General features: G+C 34.1%; 1 protein-coding gene across 1 annotated transcript in view; it reads left to right on the top strand.

Moving 5' to 3' along the window:
- Positions 1-12,975, top strand: part of LOC308340233 (neurobeachin-like) — a gene marked incomplete at its 5' end in the record, with an annotated part of 71,738 nt that extends 58,763 nt beyond the window's left edge. Inside the window, one exon of the mRNA XM_080799393.1 lies at positions 11,712-12,975. Coding sequence (XP_080655519.1) covers positions 11,712-11,780 — 69 coding nt within the window. The 3' untranslated portion in view covers positions 11,781-12,975. The remainder of the gene's footprint in view (positions 1-11,711) is intronic.
- Positions 12,976-13,500: the final 525 nt, after the last annotated feature.

Below are 13,500 nucleotides of genomic sequence, written 5' to 3'. Positions count from 1 at the left end.
TACTAGCTTGTGTTAATTATAATGACAAACACAATTTTACTCACAGGGAACAGTCCCTTGAGGGAGCCAACTTTACAACTCACTGTTCAGAAGTCCAAACACCACACAAGTTTATCAGTTATTTAAAATTAACCAGGTATATACTTTTTACTAGAACTCATATCAGTTCCTACTAGCTGCATTTCACGTACTTGTAATAGCCACATGTGAGTAATAGATGCTGTCTTGGTCACCACAGCTCTCCCTTTCATATATGAATATCTGTGCTTTTTGTTGTTTAATATTAATATATTAAATATTAATATATTTAATAAGTAGAATAAGTATAAATATATATAAGTATAAATATAAATATATTTAATAAGTAGAATAAGCTTTTCCCAGAATATTGTAGTTGTCCAAGCAAAAATCAGCTAATTGTGTGTCAAAGATTCTTGCAGTGGGCTAAAAATGATGAGATCTAAGTTTCTACAACACTAACATTCTTATACTGGCTTATACACCTATTGCTACATGATTACTCATGAATAAATATAAAATATTTAATGTAACTGTACATAATTCTGCTTTATGCCAATGACGCATGACAGGTTCTTAGCATTCAGGATTTAACACTGAAAGTTCCTTCTGTTCCTAAGTGGTAACATAGATGACTGGAAGAGTGTGATTTATTATTTTACCAAGGCATGAATTGAGATTGTGTGTGCTACAAATTTGGTATGTGGGAATGAATTAGCCAAGCAGCAACAAAGCATCAACAGCTCAAAGCAACATGGTTATTTTCTATTTATTCTTGAAAATAAGGCAGTTTTTATAATGATCTTTTATTGTGGGATATAGTATAGGCCTAGGTGGTAGTCTCAAAACATGACTAAGTACAAAGGTCTTAGGATGTACATCTTGAGAAATATCAAATGTCTGTTGTATCATTAGGTTATATATGAACAGTTTTTGAGAAGCTAAACTTGCATAGTAGCTTAATAATACCCAGCATTTTTATGCCATAGTTAAATACAGTCTGGAGCTCTTAAGCTAATGGTATAATTTCCTTTATATTTATATCTTACTGTATACTTTTCTTAAGTTATTGTGTTTTGAGAATCAATCTACTGATAACACTAATTCTCAGCCCTAGAAAAATATGACACTCAAAGATCATCAAATGAGTAATATTAACAGTACAGTGCAACTTAAGATAAAATAGTAGTACTTCAGTCATGACTCAAACATGTGGTATGGTCTCCAGAAATGAATTTTGTTGAACAGAAGTAAATACCTTTTCCATGATAAATCATGGAAATTAGAGAAAGATAGTCCTGTTCTTTCATTTATTATAGACCAGTACAGGCTTTGTTTTATTTTCAAGTTTTAAAAGTTATTGTTCTAGCAAACTGAAGTCCTTTAAAACCACATTAGCATTAAATCTTAAACTGCATATTTGAACGAGATAAACCCTAATATTTTAAATGTTGCATATTTGTTTTTAGTTTTTAAATTAAATTTATACTTTTTTAATTAAAAAGGCACAAATTTGAATTATTACTATTTTTTGTAATCCTGTTCTTGGGGCACCTGGGTGGTTCAGTTGGTTAAGCATTTGCCTTCGGCTCAGGTCATGATCTCAGGGTCCTGAGAACAAGTCCCACATGGAGGGGGGGGGTCCCTGCTCAGCAGGGAGCCTGTTTCTCCCTCTCTCTCTGAAGTTCCCTGCTTGTGTTCTCTCGCTCTCTATCAAATAACTAAATAAAATCTTTTAAAAAAAAAAAAACATTGAAAAGATCCTATCCTAGCTTTTACTGTTTTCCTACCTAAATAGAAAAATATTAAACATTGCTTCTATTTTTATATTTAATAAAGTTATTTCTTGATGTTTTTCTGATCATTTCTAGTAGCAGATGTTTTCTCAACAAGGAAGAAGTATCCTCAACAACTTAACATAGCATATAATATGCTTGTTTATTGTATGTATTCACAGTTATAGAAAAAAAGCTATTTAAAAGTACCTTGTAAAACAACCTAGATTATTTTTCATTAGAAATACAAATACAAGTATATGTTTATGTGTATATGTACATGTACATATACACACACATAAGAATATTTGTAATAAAAAGTGTTAAATATATTTATATAATTTAGTAATCTGTTAGGATTCAGGGAAACCTCTGTTTATATGATACACCAATTTTAGTAACCCACTAGATATATTTCCGTATTACCTAATGATTTTTCTGTGGTTGACCTTCATAATAATAATCTCTCTGCTATTGATTATTCATTTTTATATCCAAGTTAACCTATAATGCTTTTAGTAAGATGTTTGCAAAAATAAGCAATGAAGGGGCGTCTGGGTGGCTCAGTGGGTTAAAGCCTCTGCCTTCGGCTCAGGTCATGATCCCAGGGTCCTGGGATCGAACCCCGCATCAGGCTCTCTGCTCAGCAGGGAGCCTTCCTCCTCCTCTCTCTCTCTGCCTGCCTCTCTGCCTATTTGTCTGTCAAATAAATAAAATCTTAAACAAACAAACAAATAAAAGCAATGAAAATGAGAACAGATGATATGTTGAATACTTGAATATTTATTTTCATTACTTTATTTTTGTGTACATTGAAAACAAGACATATATCTAGTTCTCTCTATATATAGTATATTTTTACTTTGATCCTTGTACTTATTAATTTTTCTTACTGCAGAGAATTAATAAGCATGCCAGTTATAATGAACATTCACTAGAAAAATTTTTGAGGCACTTGCCAACCTCTTTTAATGGCCATAAATGATAAATAGACATTAAGGATATAGAAAGTAAAAATCAGTTCTGGGGTTCCTGAAGACAAAATCTCAATTTAACCTTCCTTTTTTACCTTGAAATATTTTCTGTATTTTTAAAGATTTTGAGATGAATTGAGTCTTGAAGGACATTAAGTTGGTTTACCTAATTGTATACAAAGCTAAAAGGAAAGAGAAATATGCATTCAGCTGACATAGATGAGGAAAAACTGGTGGGGAAAAAAAATTATGTCCTGTGTCTGAGATTTGTACTAGGTCATCTAACTACCATGAAGTGATTGTTGAAGAGAACATAGGGATTTCATTGTCATCCTTCTGGAACCTATTTGTCTTCAAAGTGTTTAGTTTCAAAGGATCCTTAACTTGATATCCATTTCTCTGAAAAAGTCCTTCATCTTGAGGAAATTTTATGCATTCATACAGAAGAGTTAAAAAATTATGACAAAACTGTCTAAAGACTTGGCAGCTCTCTGCAGGCATTCAAACCCAGTTTAGTATGTTTCCCATGAAGACAAAAATTTGATGCCTATATTTAATTTACACCTTTTCTTATAGATGTTCTTTTTTTTCAGGAGTTGAATGAGTGTGTGTGTGTGTGTGTGTGTGCGCTTTCTTAAATGTCAGAAGACTTTCTGGAATCATTTGTAGACACAATTTTAAAGTACACTTTTTTCCTGACATTGTCAAAAGATTGTCTTTGTTGAAATGACAATAAGTTATTATCCCTCTGTGTACATTCTCATGTATCCATTTCCCTTGTTTTAAGTAATTTCTCTAAGTCTACCTGTCAGAGGGAATTGTTAGAAAGCTAAGACAGTGATTAAAGTGTCTTCCCTGTCCAGCCAGATCCCATTTATCAACTCTCAATGTAGTTCATATGTTAGCAACTGCAACACTTAGTTCCTTTCTGTGCAAGTACTTTTCTTGTCATCCTTTCAATATTTTACTTAATTATTCTTTTGAAACTCCTAGAATCCCAGTTTCATGGTAGTGTACATTTAAGAAACACTTTTTGGGGTGTCTAGGTGGCTGAATCACTTAAGTGTCCAACTCTTGGTTTTGGCTCAGGTCGTGATCTCAGGGCCATGAGATTGAGCCCCACATCAGGCTTCTTGCTCAGCATGGAGTCTGCCTGGGATTCTCTCACTCTACCTCCGCCCCTTGCACTTGGACACACTCTGTCTCTTTCCTCTCGCTCTCTCTGTCTCTCAATAAATAAATCTTTTTTTAAAAACCCACTTTTTGAAATACAAAATCAAATGTGCATCAACATAAAAGAATATGATCATCGCCTAGCCTCATTTGTTACTCACATTTTTTTTACACAGTCACAATAAGTTAACACTTTCAATCTTACAAAAATACCACTCATGGGAATGAAATGCCGAGTCAGAGCTGAAAAGGACCTTCATAATGATGTTAGTCTAGAGATATGGATACTTCAATGATTATAGTGTAAATTATGTAATTATGATGCAGTAATATGCTAATTTAGAAAGAAAACTTAACTAATCGATCAACTTGAAGGAAAATATATACATCACCTCATGACTAAGTTATTCTCTGCCTGGGCCCTATCCTTAGAGATTATTCTGTTATGATTGGTACTTTTTAAGAATTCCCCTGTTGATTCTTTTGTTCAGCCAGATTGAGAACCGTAGATTTAAGTGATACCCTTGATTTGGGAGGATTAAATTCAGTTCAACAACAAAAATACATTGAGTCTATACAGTATGCCAGACACCTACTACTTAGTAGGTATGTATAGTTAAATAAAATAATATCCTTCCTTTCATTAACCAATTTATGATCTAGTGGGGAGACATATGTGTGAGTAAATCACTACAAAATATAAAGAATTATATTTCAGATGGACGGTTTTCTGACTAATGAAAGTATTAGGCATTGAGAAAATAATGATTTAGATTGATCCCATTTCCAAAGTTTTAAAATAAACATTTCTTTTTAAACACTTGAAGATTTATTGCTTTGTCAGGGTGTCTGGGTGATGCATTCAATTAAGCTTCTGCCTCCAGCTCAGGTCATGATCCCAGGGTCCTGGGACAGAGCTCCACATCAGGCTCCCTGTGCAGCCGAGAGTCTGCTTCTCCCTCTCCCTCTGCTCCTCACCCTGTTCCCCACTCAAAAAAAGATTTATTGTCTTGCCAACATAAACTGTTGTTACAAGTTATAGTTTTCCTATAGGATACTTTTCCCTTCACGTTCCAGTTTTTTTCTTTGCACGCCTGTGTTTTTATTTACTATTCTGTACTGGGGACCATATTTTTCTGTTTGGAATTTTCAAATAAAGATGCCTAAATAATTTGTGCTTCTACAACTGTCACTCAGAAATTATTATGTAAGTTTTAAAAACACATTCGACCCTGACATTTTCTGAGAGGGAAAATATACTTCATCTTGTGAGGAATATTTGTTATCCCCTTTTCTCTCTCTCATTTCGTTTTTCTAAGTAGTTGAAAGAAAAAATTCTGTGTTTTCTTCATTGCCTTATGAAATCTGTTTGTTTAAAATTCACCAAAACCAGGAGAGACTGAAGTCTCTAAATCCCAGACAACTGCTGATGCAAACATACTTAAAATCTCTAGTTCTAGTGCTATTTCTATGGCTTAGGTCGTTACTTTTCCAACTCTTGTATTGAAGCAGCCACTTGGAATGCAGCATAGTTGGAAGGAGGGAAAGGGGACGTAACTGTACCCCATGCAGCCCACTGTAAGCATGAACATTATTTGTTCTTCTGTTTTAAAATTCATATTTTAAATTTTACCGTATTTTTCCTATATTACTCATAATTTTGAATTAAATTACTTGACTTTTTTTTCCCTCAGATGCCAGAGAGATTACTGTGTATATCCTGGGACTTCGTTTATCTCCTGCCTCAGACTTTTTTTAATCTCATACCACAATTTGAAAATTGAAAACCTTAAGTCCTCTTAAATACAATTGGTAGCATTTTTGTGACCTTGGTTGTTAATGTGGTTAACTGAAATTGACTTGATAACTTGAAATTATGCATATTGGTTGTTACAGTTATTTGGGAATTTTGAAAACCTTCAGAACTTGAATTATACTCATTTAACATTAGGTGGAATCCACTTTGACCCTTACTTAAGTCAAAGCCTGCAAAATTACTCTGTTCCCATTCATAACATGTTAATGTGCAACCCAGTATACTTCTATCATAAGGAAGAAAATACTCAAATTTGGACAGCAAATAACTATCAATAGACCCTAGAAAGTAGATACTAGGGAATACAATATTTCTTAAATTTTATTCATAGGATTTTTTTTTTCTTTCTTTTCCATCCAATGTCACTAACCTAATAGAATTGACCTCTTGTTGCCTTAATGCTGTAGTATAGTCATTGTAGAAATTACATCATTTGTTTCTTCTGGCTGTTTAGTTACTAGAGTTGAATAAAATGTGGCTTCTCCTTCAAAGATGCAGTACCTAAGATCTAGTCATACAGTGCATACATAAAACATAAAAAGAGTAAATTGAGGTTTAGAGACATACAGAAAAATACTTTTTTTAAAAGAGAGTCGTAATTTTTTTTAAGATTTTTATTTATTTGACAGACAGAGATCACAAGTAGGCGGAGAGGCAGAGAGAGAGGAAGGAAGCAGGCTCCCCGCTGAGCAGAGAGCCCGCCAGTGTGGGGCTCGATCCCAGGACCCTGGGATCAGCCAAAGGCAGAGGCTTTAACCCACTGAGCCACCCAGGCGCCCCCAGAAAAATACTTTTAAGGAGCGAATGTTGAACTCCATTTTGGAAAATTGGTATTTCAGTTTATGTTGTTTTAAAATTCTGTGTCACTTAACTATTTGATGCCTATTTCTGCCTGAGGAAAGAAAATGAGAGGTGACAGAAAAACAAGATAGAGCCTCTTTTGTGAGCACTGATTTAGGTAAGAATTTTGAGAAAAGAACAATTCTTACTTCAGCCTTTCTAAGGAAGAAGTTGAACTCAATAGCATTACATTGTCATCAGCAAACTAAGGAATTATTTTGCCTGCTTACCCAAAAAACAACTCTGAAGTCAAAACTATATATATGGCTATGATAAATTGTCATTCAAAATTTTTTACTCTCTGTAATCTGATAAAAATTAACTATTTCTGCCTTGGCAGCCGACAGTGTTCCAGACAATGGCTGCGTTGTCTGTCTGGCTCCCAGAGTGAGGCTGATGGGAATATAGAGGGGAACACCCGCAATGGACATGGAACTTGAGCAAGAAATACATCTTTGTTGTTTAAGCCCCTGAGGTTCAGTAACTGTCACAACATAATCTTGTCTCTCCTGTGGGAGAGACACCCTCGTTTTGGCAGAGTACACCATCACTAGGTTCTGGAAAGAGAATGGATGAAAAATAAATGTTTATGCATGTCTGAAACTAGTCTGTCTTCAGATGTTATTGATAGTTGGGGTGGATATTGTGTTCTGAGTGTTACGTTCTCCATAACCATGCAAGCAGTGTTTCCTTTTCTTCTCTTTTCTAGCTTTACTGTTGAGAAGTTAAGTTTCATTCTTATTCTTGATTCTTTGTACAAACTCTTTTTCTTGTTAGCCTTTTCCTTGACCCTCATGTTAAGGAGAACTTTATGATAATGTGGTTTGCTAGGGGTTTTAAGTCAGATACTTCATTTCTGGGAACAGTTTTAAATTTATTTGATAATTTCCTCTCTTCCATGTTCCCCCTTCTCTCTTCCCCATTACTCTTTCTACAGTTCCTACTCAATGTATATGGCCTTTCTGTTGGAGATCCTCTCATTTCCTTATTTCTTTATTTTTGTTGCTGTACTATTGTTTCATCCCTTTATCTTTTTGTTGGCACCTTATCTTTTCTTCTATACTTTTGGGAGATGCTTGTGACTTTTTCTTTTAAGCTTGCTTGCTTACTATCTCCCTTTTTTTTTTTTTTTTATGTTTGCAATATCTTCACGTATCTCAACCATGTAATTACAGATTTTTTTTTCCTGTTGTTTCACTGTCTCTCGTTTTCCAGGTTTCCTTTTTTGTTGTGTTGTTGTTGCTGTTCCCAGTATCTCTTCTGTACTCTTGTCTTGGTCTGTGTCTTTCATGTCAGGTTGCCAACTCTAGCTAATGACTTCAGAAGTGCTACTAGTAGCTTAGGCAGCAGCTCTTATGCCAACTCTGGCACCAGCTGCAGCACCTATAGCTTGGGCCAGCTTTTGAACAAACTCTAGAGCTTCACACAGCTCTGGGACCTCCTCCATCTCCAGAGATGAAAGCAGTGCCAGCTCTGGAGCTAGAATCAGCTCCAGGCCAGCTACAGAGCAGAGCTAGAGCCAGCTCCAGGGATAGAGGGATTTCCGTCATTAATTGGCAGTACTTGATTCAGCAGCAACTGCAGAGCTAGGGCCAAGTCCAGAACTCATCCTAGCAGCAACTCTGGAGCTAGAGCCACCTTCTGCACTAGCTCCAGAAATAGTGCTAGGGCTAGCTGCAGAGCTACAGCCAACCCCAGCAGGAGCTCTCATACCAGCACCAGACTTAGTGACAGCTCCAGCTCCAGTTCTAGCCCCAGAGACACTATCAGCTCCAGACTGGAGTCCTCTCCATCACCAATTTTCGTACCAGGTCTGGCAACATACATGAAGTCAGCCCACAACTAGAGTCAGTTCCACAACCACCTCTAGCATTGCAGTCTGAGATACAGCCAGATTCGGCATCATCTCTAGAGCTGGTCTAGCTACACATCTAGTGCCAACTCCGTTCCCAGATCCACCAGCATCAGAGATGGGCAGCTCCAGACCCAGAGCCAGCTCAGGCATCAGCTCCTGTGTCAGTTCTCAGCTACAGCCAGTGTGGCTTTAGCTTTCTGTCCCCTCCCTTGGAATGGCATCTTTTTTGTTTTTTTGTGCTTTTCAATGTATGTTTCATGCACTTTGTGCTTTACCATATTTTGTGTTTTATAGTTCACATGCAACAAAACTTAAATCCTTAATCATTAAAAAAGAGAATGTTAATGATCAAAGATTTTTATTTGTATGTTTTTGTTTTGTTAAGCCTGTGTAATAAGTGAACTATTTTCTTTTAAATGGTACTATAATATTTTGCTACTGTTCTTAAATTTTGTTAGATCTTTTCTTATGCCTGTTTTCAGCTTCTTTTCCTAATCTTAAAAACGTGAGTGATTCCCAAAATTCATCCAGACCTAGGTCTTTTGATCCTCCTTGTGTTTTTTCTTCTTTTTTAAACAATTTTTATTTAAATTTAATTTAGTTAACATATAGTACATTATTAGTTTTCAGAGGTAGAATTTAGAGATTCATCACTTGCATATAACACCCAGTGCTCATTCCATCTTTAGAGACTTTTGCCTGATGGTTTGCCTTAATCAATATTTTTGTGCAAATAATTCCAAAATCCATTTTCCATTTTGATATACCATCATCACTCTAAATCCAACAAATATGAACTTAAGACAACCCTAGGGTTGGGAGGGAGGGAGTGGCTTGGTGATGGACATTGGGGAGGGTATGTGCTATGGTGAGTGCTGTGAATTGCATAAGACTCACGAATCACAGGCCTGTACCCCTGAAACAAATAATACATTATATGTTAATTTAAAAAAAGGCAACCCTACGATTTTCCTTAAATGTGTACCCTTATTTGCATAGTAATATTACCATTCTTTCTATCATTCATGCTAAAAACTTAAACCCTATATTGTTCCACTTTTTTACTTTAGCCCTTAAATCCAATTTCTCATCCAGTCCTGACATCTTTTCTTTGTATCGTCTCTTAATTTCCATTTCCCTATTTGAAATACCAGTGCAGTATAGGCCCTTCTGTTTCTCTTCTAGAAAGGCATATAAAACGATCTTCTACTGTTTCCTCTTGCTCAAAAATGACAAATCACTCTTCTAAAACATATATTCTTGAATGAAGTTTTGCAATTATACACTTTCATTGGCTTTTTCTCATCCTTTAAACTCTAATGTTCTTGACTTGACTCAGAGTTATTTCTGCTGTTCCTTTATCAAAGATTGCAAATTAGTGTCTCATGGACTGAGGCACCTCACAGGTATCTTTTGTTTGATCTTTGATCTGAACAGAGTTTTTAAAACATTTTACTCTATGATCTTTTAGACACGGTATAATTTGGGATGCATATGTAGTACCTGAATATATACTTTGAAATATCTTCTTGAAAAATCCTATGCATATTAAAGTTTCTGCTGATAAAAGAGCCTTGGTGTACAAACAGTATTAAAAAGGAAATCATGTTTAAGAAGTTGTCTGTAAGAATTTATTCTTCAGAGTGTCATGGTTCTTGTTAAATAAGAGTCAGTTTTCTCTCGAAGCTAGTATCACAATAAATATCAAGTATTCCTGAGAAATTTGCACATCTTGTGGGATATTGGTTTGCAATAAGTATATGGGAATATATAAAATATATAAAAGGATAATAATAGAAACCATTTTATTAAAATATAGGAAAAAGAGTTTGCTGTAATTATTTTCAACAGAAATGATTTTGAAGTTTTAATAAGCACTGTAAAATGGTAGATTGATCTTGTCATTTAGATGAATTTTCATTAAAGATTATATATGATAGCTAAAAGTGGCTTTGCTAAAACCATTTAGCAAACCATAGAACCATTTAGGCCTTCGTAAGATCATTACTGTCTCCAGGCTTCCACATCTCTTTTCCCAAGTTGTTGATTCTCCCTTCTGGGGAAACATAGATTCATGATGCATTCTTCTATAATTCTTCACAGATTTACTTTGAGCAGAAAATATTTACAAACCCAAGTACCTACTTTTGGGGACCACATTTATTCCCAGTATGTATGCAAAGCTTTAAAAAGGCAATATGATCAAGAGTAGAGGGAAGGGTTGACATAGAGACTGTTTTTTGTGAAGATGAATTTGTGACAAGTCAGCTGACTACCTCGGTGTGTAGCAACTTAGCAACTTTTCTCATGGAGAAAAATTATCTGTAGAAGAGTGATGTGAGTGACCAATAGGGATTTTGTATAAAATGTATTAAGGATGCATTTATTTATAGTACTATTGAAAGGGATGTGATTTTTAATCCAAAAAATGCAATTTACCAGGTATATAAAAAAGCAAAAAATTGAAATCACTAAAATAAACCAATACCCCTTAAAAAATGGTTAAGGCATATTCTACATATGCCATTGGAAGTTTACAAAATAAGCAATATGCTTTCCTAATCCAAAACACTATATAACAATCACAAATTTATAATGATGACACGGTGGAACTGCCAAATGAACAAATATATTCTAAACTAGATTAGCAAAGAGAGGTTTCATTTGGATATAGTTTTAATATTATTTTCTTCTTCCCCTTTTTTTTGCAAATTCAAAAGAATTCATTCGTAACCTTTTTTCCTATGTACTTTTCAGTCACTTGGAATGCATGTGTAACTAGAACATTTAATTTCAAAATCAATTTAAATCTCGTGTATATAATTCTGATTTTTGTTTTGCAGCCTCAGTGAAAAATCTCTATACTCAGGGCTAGTATTTTCTTTCCCAAATGATTCTAGTGCTTGTATAGTTGCATGACTAGTTATTTTATTTCTTTTGGAAGAAGGCTTTGTGCTGAGAGCCTTCTGTAACCTGTAACCTTCTGTAACCTTCTGTAACCTCACTTTCTCAGTCCACGTCAAGCCTGAGATTTACTGGGAATTCAAATTCAAAAGCACCTTCTGAACTAAGTGATACAGAGCTACTTTTAAAATTTCGATTTCTTACAAAGTATTTCAACATTTGTTAGAAATATTTTTAAAAGATTTAGAAATGATATAACATGGAAGTTATTAACAACATCAATATGATCCTTAAACCAGATGTTACTTTTGTTTACATGCTCATTTTTCTAATATTTGGTTTGGTTTCTCCTTTAGGAATGGCAGAATTCTATTCAGAAGAATGCAGGACTTGCATTTATTGAACTCATCAATGAAGGAAGGTAATTAATTTTACAATTTTTAGACAATTAATCCATGTACATTTTATTCCACTAGGCAACTGCTCTCCTACCATCTGTTCCAAAAATGAGTAAGAAAATATACTTGAGTTAAATAATTTATCACACAGGTAATTAAAAGGAACAAAGTTTAAGATATAAATCATATTTATTTTTAGGGTGGGAAAAAGCATCTATGAACTAAAGGAACAAACTTTATAAGGTTTTTGTAAGATTTGAGCCCTGTCTTACTGGGTAGTAAAGTTGTTTAACACAGATCAAGTGAACCCAGTCTGCAGTCCCATCTGCCACTCCATCTGTTTTCAAAGCCATGCTCAGTGTTTGCTCCCTCAGCCCATCTCAGTTCACGTGAAGTGGTTTTACCTGAACATATCATGCTCTTGGATATCCAACTGAAAATGTGAAGAATGTTAAATATGGTCAGGTTAGGAATTCATATACCCCATTGTTAAGATGATGCTGTAAGTAAATTTATGTTTGGGCCCATTATTATATTTATCACTTTAGGATAAACAGTTATTCACTGTGATTTTTCCAATACTTTATTGGCAGTGGATACATTGAGACAGATGTTACCTGTCACCATTTTGAGATGTACGGCTTCTGTCAGCCAATGACCTGCATCCATTACAGTGTTTTTTCTATGATATAACGTATTCTCTGGAAAATAACAACTGAATATTTGGCATAATCTACTTACTTCTTATTTGAAACTTTATTTAATTAAGTTGATGATAAGGGAATAATGCTTACTGTATGTAAAACTTCTCTTTGTCCAGGGAGATGTCATGAAAGAATATTTCACAAGATATTCTTTGAAAATTAGTTTATATATGGTAATGAAACCTATTTTTTAAAAATTAAATGTTCTTTAGGATTCCTTTTTAGTAATAGTTTTCTCCTATCACTTTATTATAATTCAGAGACATAACCTCTGTTTTTATAATTCATTTTATTGTATATTCCTCACTTACATATTCCATGACTGAATTATTTTTAGCCATAATAACACATCTCTAAAAGTTAGAATAAATTTTACATTCACCACAAAGCAAAAGATGCAGGAAAATAACAGTTTTCTTTTATAATATAAATACTAATTTTACATAATAATAGCATACTACAGTTCTTATAAAACTTTTTTGTGATAAAAATTGATCATGATTATTATCCATCTGAAGGGGATGAAAAATAGAAAAAAAAAAAAATGTTGCCCAGACTTCATTTTCGTATCAGTTATAGAAATCTCTCAATTCATATACATGCTAATTTTGTCAATTTGTTTCAACTGTGAAGGAAAAAAACAGAAATTATCTTGTCAGTAACTCTTTGAAGAGTTAATATAATTGAATCTTCAGCACTGAAGATTATAGCTATTGTCTTAGAAAAGAGAAGGGTGAAAAATTTGCTGATACCAGAGCTTTTAGTTTTGATACTATTTTACTGTTCAGTGATAGAGGTTGGAGTTCATTTTATTTTGTTTTTTAGGAAAAGAGTTGGAATTATAGAAACCTTCAAAATGTTCACCATAATGTTATTTGTTCTATTATAGATTTTTGTTTTCATTTTTCATACCAATTATTAAGAAAGATGACTTTGGAACAAAAATTAAAACATGAGTAGTTATAATATGAAAGAATAGATCATGTGTACATTAATACAGCAAATGTCTATTCAGCGCCTACTACATACCAAATACTATTATA

Source organism: Martes martes (genome assembly GCF_963455335.1).
Source record: "Martes martes genome assembly, chromosome: 3".
Classification (NCBI taxonomy): Eukaryota; Metazoa; Chordata; class Mammalia; order Carnivora; family Mustelidae; genus Martes; species Martes martes.
This window is presented reverse-complemented; position numbering and strand designations above follow the sequence as displayed.